The 18,708-nt window shown below is 33.2% G+C and overlaps 1 protein-coding gene across 1 annotated transcript in view; it reads left to right on the forward strand.

Annotated features, from left to right (window-relative positions):
* Window positions 1-18,708, forward strand: part of VWA8 (von Willebrand factor A domain containing 8) — a 404,132-nt gene that overhangs the window by 172,675 nt on the left and 212,749 nt on the right. Inside the window, exons 19-21 of the mRNA XM_051983869.1 lie at window positions 6,478-6,584; window positions 11,970-12,041; window positions 16,083-16,159. Of these exons, the coding sequence (XP_051839829.1) occupies window positions 6,478-6,584; window positions 11,970-12,041; window positions 16,083-16,159 (256 nt within the window). The remainder of the gene's footprint in view (window positions 1-6,477; window positions 6,585-11,969; window positions 12,042-16,082; window positions 16,160-18,708) is intronic.

Raw genomic sequence — 18,708 nt, forward strand, 5'->3', positions numbered from 1 at the left:
TATCCAGCAGCCTGGTTTATCTTGCTTTTGGCTTAAATATCTTGGGAGACATTTTTATCTGCTGACAAGGTCCATTTTATGTTATGATTATATAACAGGAAGTAAATCATATTTAAAAACTAAGTGTATTTGCTACTAGTTCAATATTACATTATCTGTTTTATTCATAACAGATTCTTCTTATGGGTTTATTATAAAGAATCTGCTTTTTCTCACAAAAACTATATGATAATATTTTTTAAATCTTCAAAGGCTGGCACCTTGATTTTTACTTTGTTGTCTTTTTTTTTTTTTTCTATAAATGAATAGCAAATGCTGGCTGAACGAATGAGTAATGAATGAAAAGTATCCCGGTGTTCAAATGGCCTTGAAAATAGGCTAATCAATCAGGGATACAGGTAATTCAGTATCATTTTAGGGGACTCGATGAACATGAAAATAATAGCTCACTTTTGTATAATCTCTAAATATTTTTTAGGACACTGTGTATTCATTATCCTATTTGATTCTTACTACAACCTTATTTAGTAAGTAGTATACTTTTTATCTCTATCTTGAGGTATTTTTATCATCATTTGACATATGATATAATTGAGGCTGAGAAATTTTAAGTGACTTTGCCAAGATGATTTCACCTACTTGGAGTTAGATGATATTCGAGCTCCAATCTTTCTTGATTTCCAAGTCTAGATCTCATATGTCTCAATGAAATAATATGTCATGGATAGCATCCTAATAACATATCCATATACAGCAAGGAGTTAGTTGCTAAGGGAGAAAAACAACTCCATCTACTATTTTTATATATATTTTATATGGGTAAAAGGCCTCACAGTTAAAACTTATCTCTGAGGAGTAGAATGAAAAGCTGATAAATGTGGAGCCCACACTGATATCCCTCCCTTTTTTCTTGTATTCTTCTTTGGTCAGTGACAGAGATCAGTCATTAGATGTAATCTTACTTGTTTTGCTTCTCCCTCTGCTGCCTTAGGTGGTTTTTAATTGATCTCTGCTCTTCATACAATAGACTAGAGTTATAAATAGAGTTTTGTATTGGGTTAGGATTAAGGGTTTTACTTTACTTCTTTTTTTTTTCAGTGAATGGAAGATTGGGAGGGAAAGGGGGATAGAATAGCGCCCCCCCAAAAAATAGAAATGAGGGGCAGAAGGATAATTGAAGTGTTGGGGTTTTTCTTTTTTAATTTCATAGAAGAAACAGAAAGCCACAGGGGAAGAAATCACAAACAAGCTGACAGCTTTGAAAGTTACATATTGAATTTATTATATATTTTTAAAGATTAGCAGACTATACATAATAGTCACTTTCAATGAAATGTACAATTCTCTTTTTCTCTTATACTATGTAAGTGGAAATGAACATTTTATAAGTTCAGAGTTTAAAAAAAAAAGCTTAATTTAAAAAAATAGGTAGCTTTGATTATTTCCTTGGAAGAAAGCAGCACACTGGATAGAATTTTGGATTTGGAGTCACATAGACTTGAGTGCAAATACTACCTGAGACCCTTACTAGGTATGTGATCTTGGGCAAGTTACTTAACCTCTCTCAGTCTCAGTTTCCTCATCTGTAAAATGGGGATAATAGCATCTAATAAATGATGGTTGTTGTAAGAGTCAAATAAATTAACATATGTGAAGATCTTTGTGTATCTTAAGTTCTAAATAAATATTTGTTATTGTTATTGTTATTATTATGAAAACAATTTCTTTTTTATGAGCCTATTTTGTGAAAACATCCAGGGATATCTCTTTGATTCAGGTTTCTGGGGGTGTGTGTGTGTGTGTGTGTGTGTGTGTGTGTGTGTGTAAATAATTGCCTGTATCCTCTAAATCTATTCAATTAGTATTAAAAACATTTTATATCACTTTTCTGTTCAACCATTACAAGCATGTAGTAAATTTATTCTTCTACATTATTGTTCTTTCTTGTGATACTTTTATAGGGAGCCCATTTCAAAGATCTTTTGGCAGTAAAGAAACAGAAAATTTCTCAGCTTAACTAACAAAATTTATCTTTTCCTGCAGAATGCATGTATAAAGGAAAAAGGCAGAAAAAAGAATTTTTTTTTTATATTAGAGAGGGAGATGACCACTGAGAGCTGCTGTACATTGCTGTTCTTCTTGTGTCACTGTGGTGATTAACTAGGGTATTAGAACTTACTATTTTAATTGTCATTAATTAATTTATGAAATTTAATATTTCCTCTTCTCTCCAGTTAAATTTGTTGACAATTTACTAAAAAATATTTCTAGAAAAGAACTGATTTTTCTACGATTCTTCTTTACAAGGAAAATTATTACAGGCATTTTTTTTTGTCATATACAAAATGTATAAGTATTTATTGTTTTTTAAGAAATGTATGTTATCTACTGGTCATCCTGCCATCTAGGGGAGGGGGTGGGAGGAAGGAGGGGAAAAATTGAAACAATTGTCAATGCTGTCAAATTACCCCTATATATAACTTGTAAATAAAAGACTATTTAAAAAAAATGTATGTTAGATTTAACAAATTAATAAGGAATTGGCCCTTTTGGTTTGTATGTTTTTTTCAACCATTTTTCATTGCCTTCTATATAATTTTTTTTATTATAGCTTTTTATTGACAAAACATATGCATGACTGGGACACTGATGCATTATTGGTGGAGTTGTGAACGAATCCAACCATTCTGGAGAGCAATTTGGAACTATGTTCAAAACGTTATCAAACTGTGCATATCCTTTGATCCCAAAGAGATGTTAAAGAAGGGAAAGAGACCTGTATGTGCAAGAATGTTTGTGGCAGCCCTCTTTGTAGTGGCTAGAAACTGGAAATTGAATGGATGCCCATCAATTGGATAATGGCTGAATAAGTTATGGTATATAAAAGTTATGGAATATTATTTTTCTGTAAGAAATGACCAGCAGGATGAATACAGAGAGGCTTGGGGAGACTTACATGAATTGATGCTAATTGTGAAATGAGCAGAACCAGGAGATCATTATACACTTCAACAACAATACTGTATGAGGATGTGTTCTAATGGAAGTGGATATCTTTGACAAAAAGAAGATCCAGTTCAGTTCCAATTGATCAATGATGGACAGAATCAGCTACCCCCAGAGAAGGAACACTGGGAAATAAATGTGGACTACTTGCATTTTTGTTTTTCTTCCCAGGTCATTTTTACCTTCAGAATCCAATTTTTCTTGTGCAACAAGAGAACTGTACGGATCCGCACATATATGTTGTATCTAAGATATGCTTTAACATGCTTAACGTGTATAAGACTGCCTGCCATCTAGGGGAAGAGGTGGAGGAAGGGAAGGGAAAAGTTGAAACAGAAGTGAGTGCAAGGAACAATGTTGTAAAAATTACCCGTGCATATGTTCTATGAATAAAAAGCTATAATTTAAAAAAACATATGCATGAATAATTTTTCATCATTGACCCTTGCAAAAACTTCTGTTTCAGCTTTTCCCCTCTTTCCCCCCAACCCCTCCCCTAGATGGCAGGTAGTCCCATACATGCTAAATATGTTAAAGTATATGTTAAATACAATCTATGTTTACATATTTATACAGTTGTCTTGCTACACAAGAAAAACTGGATTTAGAAAGAAGGTAAAAATAACCTGGGAAGAAAAACAAAAATGGAAGCAAACAATAACAGAAAGAGTATACATGATATGCTGTGGTTCACATTCATTTTCCAGTGATCTTTCGCTGGGTGTAGTTGGTTCTGTTCATTACTGATCAATTGGAACTGATTTGGATTCTCTCACTGTTAAAGGGAGCCACGTCCATCAGAATTGATCATCATATAGTATTGTTGAAGTGTATAATGATCTCTTGGTTCTGCTCATTTCACTCAGCATCAGTTCATGTAAGTCTCTCTAAGCCTCTCTGTATTCATTCTGCTGGTCATTTCTTACAGAACAATAATATTCCATAACATTCATATACCACAATTTACCCAGCCATTCTCCAATTGATGGCTATCCATTCAATTTCCAGTTTCTAGCCACTACAAACAGGGCTGCCACAAACATTTTTGCACATGTGGGCCCCTTTCCCTTCTTTAATATCTCTTTGGGACATAAGCCCAGTACTATAACTGCTGGATCCAAGGGTATGCACAGTTAACAACTTTTTAAGCATAGTTCCAAACTGCTCTCCAGAATGTTTGGATCCCTTCACAACTCCACCAACAATGCATCAATGTCCCAGTTTTCCTGCATCCCCTCCAACATTCTTCATTATCTTTTCCTGTTACCTTAGCCAATTTGAAAGGTGTGTAGTGGTATCTCAGAGCTGTCTTAATTTGCATTTCTCTTATCAGGAATGATTTGGAACACCTTTTCATATGACTAGAAATAGTTTCAGTTTCTTCATCTGAAAATTGTCTGTTCATGTCCTTTGACCATTTATCAGTTGGAGAATGGCTTGATTTCTTCTAAATTTGAGTCAATTCTCTATATATTTTGGAAATAAGGCCTTTATCAGAACCTTTAACTATAAAAATGTTTTCCCAGTTTATTGCTTCCCTTCTGATCTTGTATTGACAGGCATTTAATAAAAATTAAGTCATTTGATTAGCTCTGAAGGAATATGCACAAAGGATAAAATGTTCTTTGAAGGAAAGTTACTGTTATGACTCTCAACAGTCTCTTGTATAATCTTTGGAATTGTCAGTCAGTAATTATTGACTTTTCATATTCATATTCAGTATGAGTCTAGGTATTACAAGAAATGAACAGGAAATATAAGAAATAAGTATCTCAGATTCAAATTGGAGAAACAAAACTAACAGAAGTGAAACAATGAGAGAACAATTCAAAAGAACCTATAATTAGGGGATAAATGGAAGGATGCACTTTATAAACAGGAAATCCAATAGGTAAGGATCTGTCATGATTAGAGTAAGTGGAGAACCCATCATGAAGGAATACAAGAGAAGTAAAGGGCTTGATACAGAAGCCCTAGGTAGATGAAGAAGTTCCTTCACATCTTTTAATTACAGTAGTAACATGTCTTTCTTATCTAGTCATGTAGAAAAAAAGGGTTGACTAGAGTGCAATCTAGAGGGAAAATTCTCTGTTACCTTCCTTCTAGTGATCCTTTTCCCTCCTCATGTCTTATCCTAGGGCAATTGCAATATACTTAGATGATATGCTAAGGAATCTCATAAATCCCTAGAGAGAAAGTGCTCAGTAGTATATTGTCCTTTGTACCTGTATTCGAAGACCTTTACATCCTTTGGACCAGTGCTGGCTTGGCATACATGTCACAAAGTTAAGTTCCGAGGGCAAAAGAGTTGAAAAATCTGGTATGGCACTCTTGACTGTTTTATGGCATAAAATGTTCTAGTAATTTATGACCATTTTTGTGTTTTCCTCTTTCTGAAGACTAAGTAATCCTCCAAAACCCACAAAAATAGTAACAATAATAACATTAAATGATAACCAACATTTACATGATTTTTTTAAATTAAATTTTATTAAATTTTTTTATTAAAGCTTTTTATTTTTCAAAACATATGCGTGAACAATTCTTCAACATTAGCCCTTGCAAAACCTTGTTCCAATTCCCCCCCTTTTCCCATGCCCTCCTTTAGATGGTAAGTAGTCCAATATACATTAAACGTGGTAGAAATATATGTTAAATCCAATATATGCGTACATGTTTATACAATTATTGTGCTGCACAAGAAAAATCCAATCAAATCAGTTTAAAAAAAAAAGAGAGAGAAGCAAAATAAAATGCAAGCAAAGAACAACAAAAAGAGTGAAAATGTTATGATCTCCTGGTTCTCTCATTTCACTCAGCATCAGTTCATGTAAGTCTCTCCAGGCCTCTCTGAAATCATCCTGCTGCTTGTTTCTTGTAGAACAAAAATATTCCATAACATTCATACACCATATCACATTCAGCCATTCTCCAACTGATGGGCATTCCCTAAATTTCCAGTTTCTTGCCACTACAAAAAGGGCTGCCACAAACATTTTTGCACATGTGGGTCCCTTTCCTTCCTTTAAGATTTATTTGGGATACAAGCCCATTAGTAACACTGCTGGATCAAAGGGTACGCACAGTTTGATAACTTTTTGAGTCTAGTTCCAAATTGCTCTCTAAAAATGGTTGGATCCGTTCACAGTTCCACTGGTATCTTAAAGTTTGCAAAGCACTTTACATGGTCTCATTTGAATCTGACGATCCTGAGAAATAGGTGCTATTATTATCCCCGTTTTGTTGAGGAGGAATATGAGACTGAGTTTTAGGTGTCTGTAGTCTGTCACTTAACTAGTAAATATCTGAAAGAAGAAACAAACTCAAGTCTTGCTGATTCTAAATCCAAAATTCTATTCACTGTTTCAAATGTTTAACATGTCACAGGGCTGGATCAAAAATCATACTTGACTAATCTGGTATTTTTATTAGGACTACTGATTCATTCTTTGCTTTATATGTCATTTTTAGGTGAAATAAAATCTGGATCTCTGAAGATTGGGAATATTAGCATACCAGTCCATAATACCAATGAGAAAATGAAAGTGCCTGATGTTTTATTTTATGAAAATTTCCAAGTAAGATCCTTGATCTTAAATATTCAAGGGTAGATTATTTTAAATATAATGATGCTTAATTCACCATATTTAATTTCAGCAGACACAAATTTGCGATGTTTTAATATTACTCATAAATTCAAATTTTCTGTTTACATGAAACAAAATGCTACCATTAAAATTACATTACCAACATTTTCCAAAATATACCTAAAATGTAGAGGAATGGTTACTTTTCTTAGCATAGTAATCTTTTCCATATATATGTGTGTGTATATATATGAAATAACATTATCACAGAATATATAGGAAATTGAAAGTTTATTGTACATATATAATGAAAGAAATCATTTTACCAGTTTGGAAAAGCTATGGATGAAATAAAGATGACACTGCTCATCTCTTTTCTAGAAAATTGGTAAATATATAGAGTGAAAGAGAGGTTATCATTCACATACACATGCACCACAGTAACTTTTTACCCCCAAGCTCATATATAGATAGATAGATAGATAGATATGAAAACAATGCTAAATTTGGATAGTTTTTTATAGCTATTTTATAAGGTTATATCTTGATAACGTTTTATAAATAGATAAAACAATATTTTTATGTTTTAAATAAATTTGTATAAACCACAGTTTTATGATTTTAAAAAAGTACTTTCTTTTTCTTTTCCCTCTATGCACTCAGTTAACTGCTATAAATTTTGTTCTTCATCTCATTGCTTCTACAGTGAAAGCAATGAAGCTAATGAACCAAAAAGTTAATAACATGTTATCCTTAAAACACAAAGAGGAAAAATCCCACTTGTCAAATAGAAAAAGACAATGATTATAAATAAAATTTACTTTTTTCAAATGTTAAATTAGTATTGCCTTTGCCAGAAAGTAAAAGAATTGGTCTTTCAGGAATTTGTGATTAAGTATAATTAGGAAGTTGTCATGGATATCAAGTTATAAAAAGAGAACATAACAGGAAAATCTGAATTTAAATTTTCCTTAGATACTAATTGTGTGATCTTAGATAAGTCATTTAAATTAACTTCAATTTCCTGAAGTGTAAAATGAAAATAATAGTAATAGCAACTAAATCCCAAGATTGTTGTGAGAACCAAGTGAAGTAATTTTTATAAAAAGCACTTAACCTAGTACATCATAGGCACTTAAATTTTTCCTCCCACCCTCCCTTCGTTCGTTCCTTCCTTCCTTTTCCTTCTTTCTTCTTCCCTTCCTTCCCCCTCTTTCCCTTTGTCTTCCCTTCCTCCCTCCCTCCCTTTCTTCCTTCCTTTCTTTTCCTTCCCCTCTTCATCTCTCTCTTTCTTCCTTCCCCTTCCTTCCTTTCTTCCTTCCTTCCTTCCCCCTCCCTCCCTCTCTTCCTTCCTTCTTCCCCCTTCATCCCTCCCTTCCTTCCTTCCCCCTTCTCTCCCTTCTTTCCTTCCTTCCCCTTCCTTCCTTCCCCCTTCTCTCCCTTCTTTCCTTCCTTCCCTTTCTTCTTTCCTTCTTAAGATCAATGATCCATCAAATCTAGTATCAAGGATGATAATAGCTAAATATTTATTTCTTCAGTACTATAAGGTTTACAAAGTCCTTCACTTACAACAGCTATATCAAGTAGTTAGTAGAAGTATTATTTCTTCAATTTTTTGGGTGGAGAAATTGAAAATCAGAGAGAGGTTAAATCTTAAGGTAATTGTCAGAGCCAGGACTTAAACCAGGTTTCCTGACTCCCAAGTACAGTTCTTTTCCATAGACCAAGCTATCCAAAATACTTCTTAGCTCCTTTTAGTAATTTTGGGTTCAGCCATGGCTTTGATGGGTTTTTTCCTTAGTAAAACCTGCTAAAATTTAATATAATTTTCTACTCTACTACATCTTCTGAGTAATGAAGTTCATAAATATATTCCCTGCTCTTTCTTAATGCTGAAAATATCTCATTCAAAATACAAAAGGTATCCTATAGTTTTAGTACTCCAAGGTGTAGTGAACCAATACTAGTTGAATATGACCCTGTCCTTACTGATTGCTATTAACATCTTGTCAACATCTTCCCTGGTGTTCCTTATTTTTCTGCTTTATCCTTGTAAGGAATCTTTTCCCTCTTTCTGCTTTAGTTTCTCTTTTCTGAACTTCACTATCTTCATTATGTCATTTTGGAAGCATACACACCACCATTGGATTAAGCATATCAGACTTGCTTATATAGAGGCAGGATGATTTCAGTTCAATCATTCAATCATCTTTTTTAAAGCACCTGCTATATGTCAGGCACTGTGCTAACCATTGAGAAATGCAAAAAAGACACAAAAAAACTCCTCAAAGAGTTTTCAGTCTAATGAGAGAGACAACATGTAAACAAATGTAAGCTATATACAAAGTAAATAGAAAATAATTGACAGAGGCAAGATACTGGAATTAAATTTCTTAAGAAAATGGCAATGATTTCTGTTAATATATGTTATTTTATCCATATCTCAATTTTTCTGTGTTAATAATTTAATTAAATAAGTCAGAATAGTGTTAACTTCAATTATGCTCTATATCTTCCCATTTTTATATTTTCTTTTTCTTATTTTTTATCCTTCTAAACAATCACTGCTATGACATATATGTATTGAGAAACAATTCCCACATTAATAGCCAATCATTTATTAACTGTTAAAATGTTTCATTTTTATGACTTTGTGGAGTACTTGTCATTTCTAGCCCCTCCTATCTTTTTAAAGAAAATATTTATGAAATATACAAGTGGGGACTTTTACAGAGTATATAGTCTTTGATTTGTCTTGTTTGTTATACTAGAATAATGTTTTACAACATATTTTTACCTTCTGTCTCCCAACTTATTTTTTCATTGAAGTCACTGAATATTAAAGTATATGTTGATTTAATTTTGAAGGTCCATTGGCCTAATGTAGAATTTTTCTATCTCTTCATCTGTTCTACAAAAGAAATTGATGTGAGATCCACATTGATCTTCATGTTAGGTTTTTGTGTCAGCTTCTCAACAATACTTCAATACAAAATGACTAAAAAAACCTAAGAAGTGCTGTTTCTACTTGCCTTTGTATGTAGCCTAAAGACTATCATAATCTTTTGCCTGGCTTTCTGTCTCCAGTACCTAGCCTATTCCCTTGCATATTATAGATTCAAAGCTGGATTTAGATTACAACCCTTCATTTACAGATGAAAAAACTGGATCATTGAAATATTAAGGAATTTCCCTGGAATGAGTGATGTCACATAATTTGTAGGTATGATTGAACTCAGAATTTGAATTCAGATCTTCCTATCTCCATAGTCCATGCTTCACTTGTTTGCTAAAAGAAATTTAAACCTGGGTATAATGAGTTATTGAAGAGTCATTTCTTTGTAGGTGCCCTCAATTTTTCTGCAGTGTCTAGAAAATGAATCTCTTAGCAAAATGTCACATATTTTGTTAAAAGCAGCAATTATAAGCTATATACATAATTTTTTTCCGTTTGACAAAGAAGTCCTCAGTGCAGGGACATGGAGGGTATGGTGTATATCTAGAAATGACTGATGTAGAAACAAAAGGTATGAATAAAACCTCTTATTTTTGAGCAAGTAGGAGGTGAAAATGTCTGCTGAGAAGAGAATGGAATGGCAGGGGCTTAAGGAGAGTTTATACATTAGGGGAAAAAATTCCACAAGAGAAATTAATCTGTTACATATTTATCAGAGGCACCAAATAGTATTTAAAATACTAATCAGTGTTTAAAGATATGCCATTTAAGTGTTTGGCTTTTAAATTTAAGTTGGCTCAGGAATTGTCTTATTCTCCATTTTTAAAACTGTTTCCAAGGGATCTTGATAATTAGCCAATCAGCCAAAAAGGCAATAATATTTAAGAAAAATGTTCCTCTGGTGTGGGTGAATAAGATTTTGAAACACTAATTGCCAGTTAGGCAAGCATGTTCTTTTAAAAAATTAAACTTCTTTAGGGAGACTTAAAAAAAATAATCGCATCATCTTTTATATCTTTACAAATATATCTTCTACTAAAGCTGTACTTCAGTGACTCCTCATGGAATTAGGTGATCCTTAATTCTCAATGGGTGTGCCAGTAGAGTACAACATGAGCTCAGCCAGATTCTCCTAAGCTGAAAAGATGTGGTTTTACCAATATACTGTGTATTTTCTGAGTTTTCTAATCTTGCTAAATTCAGTGAGGCTCAATACCAAAAATCTGACTGTGTAATTCATAAAACCAAAATTTGTGAAGGGCTTATCATTTTTGTAAAGATTATTACTCACATAAATGATACCACTTCTTTTTTGAATTCATCAATAAAGATGCCTATTAAGGGTCTAATATGTGCTAGGCAATGAGGATAAAAAGGAAGGCATGAAACAGTCTCTGGTCTTAAGGAATTTTGAGTCAAGCTGAGAGAATCAACATATATTCAAAAGGGTACAGAGGGAGTAGTTATAAGGCAATTTGGGGGCAAAGGCTTCATATAAAACTATAGTGCTTGTGCTTGAGCTAAGATATTAAGCAGAATAGGGATTATGAGAAATAGAAATAAGGGAAGAGTCCAGGAATGGGTGACAGTTTAAAGATATGAAGATGGGACATGATTGTCATATATGTGATAATAAAAAGGTCGGTTTGGCTAATTGGTAGCGTGTGGGGAGGAGAGTAATGTGTAAAGAAAACTAGATAACTGAAGTATCTAAATGGAACACTATACTCAATGTTAGTGAAGAAATTATTGATATTTAAGGGGGAAAAAAAAGGGAGACGGGGAAGAGGAAATCCCATGCTATGATAGGATATCTAATGATCTTGGTTGACCTATTTACTGAGGATCTGTTTTCAGTTCATGATGATAAGAAGTAGGATTTCTCTTGAGAAAGAATTTACTCACAAAAAAGGATTGAATTTTATATTAATCACTGTGTCAATATTTGAAAAAGTGAATGTGTTATAGGACACATTTGGTATCTTAATTTAGTGTAGGTATCTTTATCAAAGGTAATTCTCATAAATTAACATAATAAAGCTCAAGTGATTTGGTGAACTCTAAATAGGGATATTGTGCTTTTAGAATATGTGCTATTTTAATAGTCAACTGTATAATTTAAGGATTGAACATTTGAATTAAAGTATAAACTTGGAAAACTTGTCTTGCCTACTTAGCATTGCATGAGTAGAATTTTTGAAATGTACAAAATTGATATTCTCATTGCTTATGTACCTTTACTAATGATGATGATTTATTTATGCATATAATTTATCTAAAAGTTCCATTTATCTTTTAAATAGATTTTTGAAACTTGTTATAAGAATTTCTTTTCAGTTATAAAGTAACTTTTATATCAATTAAAAGGATTGGCCCATCATTCATCATTAACTTGAAGTTGATTTATTTTCTTTCTTTAGCACATGATACTTATGGAAGATATGCTCAAAGACTTTCTTCTGGGAGAACATCTGCTATTGGTTGGTAACCAGGTGAGTTTAAGTGACCATGTTTATCTCTGGTTCTCTGTATGATGATTCTAATATAGATTTGCTTGTTCTTTAAAATTTAGAACTGAAAAAAGTTAAGTGATTTGTTCTAGGGAGCCCTTAAATAGCCATAGAACCTTCATGTGTAGAACCCCAACATAGAGACAACTACTATCCAAGAAACTTGTTTGAGATACATCTAAATGTATCCTTGAAAGAATTTTTTTCCTTGAAAGGAGAAGGGTTTCTGGATGTTCTGAAAACTTACATGATGTTATGTTAATAAATTCTAGGGAAAGGACTCAGTTGATTTTCAAAAATGAAAATTTTATTTCTACTGTGATAATAGACAATATTGTGTGTGTGTGTGTGTAGAGAAAATACTTTTAGGTTTTTAAAGCACTTTTCATATATAATTTCATTGACTCCTCCATAGTCTGGTGAGATAGATATTGCATGGATTATTTTCTCTTCAGGTAAGGAAATTGAAGCTGGATTTGTCTATGGTCATCTTTTTAGTAGGTGTCAGTTGCAGAATTTGAAACCAGGCTGACATACTGCCTGTCATGGGTACCTTTAAGTTGTAATAACAAGCAATTGATATGCATCATGGTATAGAGAAAACCTCTGGATTTGGAATCAGACAATCTTTCCTTGGTACTTAATATTGTGTAAACCTTAACAAGTCTTTTTTTTTTTTTTTTTTTTTTTTTTTTTATCTTTAGGCCTCATTCTAAGCTGAGGGCACCAGGAAAGTCTTTCAGTTCCAAAACCCATGATTCTCTATTTTGACCAAAAATACAGAGCTGCTAGGATGGACAGAAAGATACATGAGACATTATCCTAGTGTTCCTAAAGCAAAATTTTTGGCAGATGCAAACCTAAACCTTAAATGGATGGTATCTATTCCCACGTGGTCCAAATCTCTCCTTTAAAAATCTAGTCCCCTATATTATTTAAATCTCTTTTAAAAATCTTTTAAAATCCAGTTACCCTTTTAATATGAAATAACAGAAAGGGGATTTTACATGGAAGCCGAGAGTAGAGGCGATAGGTAGGGTTGATGAATTGTATGAGTTGGATTGACTGAAGACATTGGACCTTAGCAGAACAGACATGGAAAGGAGCTCAGGTTATGAAAGTCCTGAGGTAATGTCACAGACTTGGCGTCATTATCTCTGGGGACTGAATAGAAGACTACTTCTTTGTAATTAAGGTTTTACCTTTTTTTTAAACATATCTTCTTCAGTCTGGGGTGCTCAGTAGAGCATCTTGTTACCTGTCCTAGTTCTCACTTGACTTGCTGCCTGGCCTTCTTTCAGTTTCTGCATGCTGTACTGTAGGAGCAGGAAACTGCTTTCAACACACACTATGAGAGGGAAAATGAGGTGAGGTGATGGAGGTACCATCAATTTTAATCTTTGTTTTTATGTATAGAAGCAGTAACAAGATAAACAGAAATGTCCCTCTATATTTGTATATATTATATAAAATATATACATGTATATCTTATTTAAAAACTATAGAGAAGTTTTTATAATATCCAGATCCCAGCTAATTGTTCTTTCCATAGGACTTAGGATAGAACTGGGGAATAGAAGCCTGCCAGGTAAAACACTTTGCATTTGATTCCATTTCAAATGGAATCCAACTTATTTGGATGTCTTCATTTGATTTGTACATGCTAAATTTGTAATCACTGACACAGATATCCCTTCAAAAGTCTTGACAGATGCCCTGGCTCAGTTCTTCTCTTTTGATTTTGAATCTTTCTTTCCCTGTACCTTCTTCCCAAAATTACATACTTAATAAACTGAAAGAAGAACAAACCAAAAAAAGCAAAGGTGGGGGAAATGGTTTAGGGTTTCTAATATCAAGTTCCTATTATGAAAATATCATTTTTATATAAAGTGACAGCCATCTGGAAACTTAGAAATGCAAAATCTCTTTACATGATTCTTTTTTAAATACAATGAACAATTACACATGTTCAATAGTAGTCAGTTTCTTTGTGGAATATTAGATGATTATTTAACCAAAAATCTACCAAGGAAGAAAGTTTGGGGTACCTGACTTAATATTTAACAATGAATCTATAAGTAGTAGATTCATTAAGAGCTTGCCTATTGTCTATGACACTTTATGGTATAGTGAATAGATACTGGGCCTGGAAACCAGAAAGATCTTGTGTACCAGGCCCATGTCAAACTATATGACCCTCAGCCAGCATACTTTCACTTCTTTAGGCTGGTAGTGTCTAATCCAAACAGAAGTGGGGACCACTAATGCATGTATAAAGATCCCTGCAGGCAGCATATTGACTTACTTGGTTCTAAAATGTAATATTATCTGAGTTTTGTTGTATTTTTATTTATTTTGTAAAATATTGCCCAATTACATTGTACTCTGGTTTGGGCTATAATCAGATGTGTCATGGGCCCCATGCAGCCTGAAGGTATGGTATGTGACACTTTTGTCTAAACAATTGCTAAGACTGAGTTTCAGAGAAGGTTCTGAGACTATCATTGGTTGAGGCAGTCTTCTGTGCTAGCCAAAAATGAAATCATTCCTTAAATAGAAAATTCTGTAAAATAAGCTGATGGTAGTTTGTTTCAAATTATAATGAATGCTCTTTAAAAATGAAACTGTCATTAGATAGATATAGACTATTTTGTTGTCTGTTTGCAAACTAGAAACTGGCAGAAAGCCCTGGAAGAAGTTTTCTAAACAGTGTTAAAGTTGTAAATTTAGATGTACTTGGTAAGATTTCCCTACATCCATGGCAACATGTAGAAAATGAGGGAATCAAAAAGAACAACTGTTGACTCTGAAGTTATTTTAAGCTAAGCCACACCTTTTCCTCAGAGATAACACCATCCTTTCAGAGAATCTGCAGCATTGGCTGAGATTTACATGAACTGGGCAGTACAAATACTGGGCAGCTAATTATCTTACAGGCTTTCTTGATCACATGAGAAAATATTGAATTGGAAAATAAAATCTACGGCATGTATCTTATTTCAGCAAGGAATATTCAAAATTCTTTTGTTCTTTGTACCATGAAATAATCTTCTGAGTGGGTTTGATGGCCTGGAACATGATCCTTCCAGGAAATCAAGCACAACTATTGCCTTTGGGCGAAATAAAACCAAAGGATCACTCCTAAATTACACCTCAGATGCTTGCCTAGTATTCCTGGTAAGTATCAGAGAACCACAGCAGTAGAGGAGGAGTACATCCACCTGCTATAATTATAGCCACACCAGGGCCTTCATACAAATTATGAGTTTCATGTTGTTCCTGATCATAGCATTACTTTCTATTTATTTCATGCAAACTGTAAGGGAAAAAGAAGAAATGTTCATTTTTCCTGGGGAGAGACCTTTATTTGTCCCAAATTCTTCCTTCAAAGTAAACCTTCTGCCTTTCTCTTTCTTCAAATCCTTTTTTTCTTTTTATCACAATCTAATTTTTATCCCGTAATTAGGAAAAATTATTTATTACCTATATCTTTTTAAGATAATAAATTACCAAATCACTGAAGTTTCCAAGTAGTTTTTAGTGAAGTGGTCATAGCATGTTTCCTGCTTCCAAAACTCTGTTCCTAAAGAAAGAGTCATTCAGTAGTACTTCCCAAGATTTGAGGGGCCTTTTTAAATTGAGACCCTAAATGCAGAAAATTCACTTTGGTTTAAGGGAGATTTCATATAAGCAGAAAAAAAGCTTTATCAGTTATCAGATAGGACCCAGCTTCTGAGTCTGTCCTTAAACTCCATCATCTGCCATGGTCATGTATGCCTACTTGTTAAAATCCCACCCTTCAATAGCTGTATTCTATTTTGAAGGTTGGAACTTTGAAAGTGGAAAATAGCAAGGGGGTGGATTCCAATTTTAATCTACTTTCTGCTTTCTACAAAAAAGACAGTACCTTCTCTACATTTGCATGCAGTAAGGAAATAAGAGTAAGTCTAAGAAAGAGGTTTGCTTTTTGATAGTCCTTATAAATATAAAAATACTTTATTACATTTTTCTGTTTAATTATAGGGTGTAGGGAAAAACAAGATTGTTGACAGATTCCTTCACCTGCTTAACAGACCCAGAGAGTATATTCAACTACATAGGTAAGAGCATAAACTCACTAATCTGTTAAATTTTTGGTTTAATAATCTATTTTTCTCTCTAGACAATTTAAAAATACTTCCTTAAAGACTCACTTTGTTGATCTTTTTTTCCTTTCTGTAAGGAATAAAAGCTTATAATATTTGTTTTTAAAATAATGGATGCTTTTGTAAATACTGATTAATAGATACTGTGGGGACAGAGACAGATGAGCATTTCATTCATTTGAAAAAGCACTTAGAAAATACACATCATTTTGATTTTAGGCAAAAACCATAAATGAGTTTCAGTCACATAAAAAAAGGTATTACAACCCTTTCAGGAGGAATGAGAGGAAACATTGTGGATTCAACTTTCGTTGAGCACAAGCACACTAGCAAGTTGGTTTCCTAGAAGAGACCTATCTTTTTTAGCCGTTGGGAAGACTTGAGATGACAGCATTAGAAAGACATTTGCCACCTCAAGGTAGTAATACAGATTTAAGAAGTCCTCATTGACAGTTATTAATGATTTAGAAACATGTTATTTTGGCACTGGTAACCAACTTAAGTAATTTAAGCTAAATTAAATTGAAAAATTATTTTAAAATGAGTTTATAGATTAAAGTCACTGAGGTTATCTACAGTTAATAAGAGGAAGCTAGTGACTCAATGGAGAACTTTGGACTTGAAATCAGGGATACCTGAATTCAAATCCAAATTCAAAACTTGCTAGCTGTGTAACCCTAGGCAGTCCACTTAACCTGTTTGCTGGGTTACATTTAACCACTGTTTGCTCAGTGGTAAAATGGGGATATTAATAGCACCTATCTCCTAGGGTTGTAAGGATCAAAAGAGAACATATTTATAAAAAGCGCCTAGCACATTGCCATTCATGCCTTACACATAGTAGGTGCTATGTAAATGCTTATTCCCTTCCCTCTTCAGTGTAATTAAAACCAGACTCTTGGGACTGATTTAATCATAAATTCTAGCAGGTGATATAAAAGAGCTGAATTCTGCTTTTGATATTATTTTTGATAGATTACTGAGCTGTAGGATACTAGATACATTTTATTTTTTAAGCTTTTTATAGGTTACAGAATGACTGTTCTGTTTTTATTCTTAAATCATTTTATTCTGTTTATTCTTGCCATTAATGATTTATTATTGCTGCTTGGTAGTATTTTTTAAAATGCTTGTTTTGCTATATTTATGTGTGAAATGTACTCTAAGAGTGCAGTTTTGTAATTCCAATATAAAATGTTGATTAAATATATAATTTTATAAAATTATTATATCAAGTTTAGATAATATATTTTACATATGAGCATATTTTAATTGAACATTTCAAAAATATGTCAGAGTACAAATAATTTTCCTAAAATAGTCTCAAAAGTAGAAATCAGCTTTTATCTCTCCTGCATACTCAGTGTATTTACTATCAGCCCAAGTCTACAAGGTCTGATTTGTATCTAGATTGAAAAACTATAGACAATCACAGTCACCCTGAGCTATTCCCATTTACTAAGCGTTTTTCAACTTGGTTCAACAGAAACTTATTGCCTGCAAGGTATTTAGATTTCATGCATACAAAGATGAAAAATGACACATTTTCTTGCTCTCAAATAGTTCATAATCTGTGGAGTATGACAGGTATACCTATGAATGTAATTCAGAGTAGAATGTGATGGAGCAAGGGAGAGAAAGATTTAGAAACATTTGCTATAGTACCTGATCTATGCCCTGAAGGGAAAGGATTTCACCACAAGTAAGAAGGGAAGCACATTCTGGATGTGAGAGAACAGTTTGTACATGTTCAGCAATAGAGAACTCAGAACCAGAGATTCTATTTGGGCCACTGGGGGAGGAGGCCTGCCCTGAAGTGTGAATCAGAATGTGAAAAAATCATGGTCGCTAACCCTATTTTAGAGTACTCCTTTCAAAACGGAATTAGAGAAGACAAATTTGCCAGCCTTTAACTGATCTGCTGCTGCTCTTTGTATCAGCATCATCTTAAGCCATCCTTATAGTTTTTGTTGATGACTTAGAAAATTTCAGCAGTTTTCAGAATAACAGTGGACATCTGGGGTGGGAGAATCATGCTCACATCCTGTTGAGTTTTTCAAGTCATCAATATTTAACTTTTGGACCATTTTAGCCTGTAATTTTCATAGATAGCAATTTGTCTACCATTTCACATGCATCTTGATGGTTATGATGCAAATAGAAAGGGATTCAGTCAGCTTTCTTATTGAGAAGAGTAGAGAGGGAGTTGGTTAGCACTAATCAAGACTCCACACAGAGGAAAATTAAGATAAACTTCATTATTCTGTTACCTTCCTTCTGAATAGTTTTTCTTTAAATACATGTACACTTTAAAAAATAGTTTATTTTGGGATGTTATGTCTATCATTGATCTGATTAAAAGTGGGTTGTAAAAATAATATCTTTTCTGGTTCTTATAAAATGCAAACATCTATTTTTCTTTAGTTAATTTTTCTTTTGTTGTTCCTTGGTTTTCAGACCATTCTCATTTAAGATATTTTAGATTTATTTTTATCATTTAATAA

This window comes from Antechinus flavipes, chromosome 3 (assembly GCF_016432865.1).
Source record: "Antechinus flavipes isolate AdamAnt ecotype Samford, QLD, Australia chromosome 3, AdamAnt_v2, whole genome shotgun sequence".
NCBI classification, from domain to species: Eukaryota; Metazoa; Chordata; class Mammalia; order Dasyuromorphia; family Dasyuridae; genus Antechinus; species Antechinus flavipes.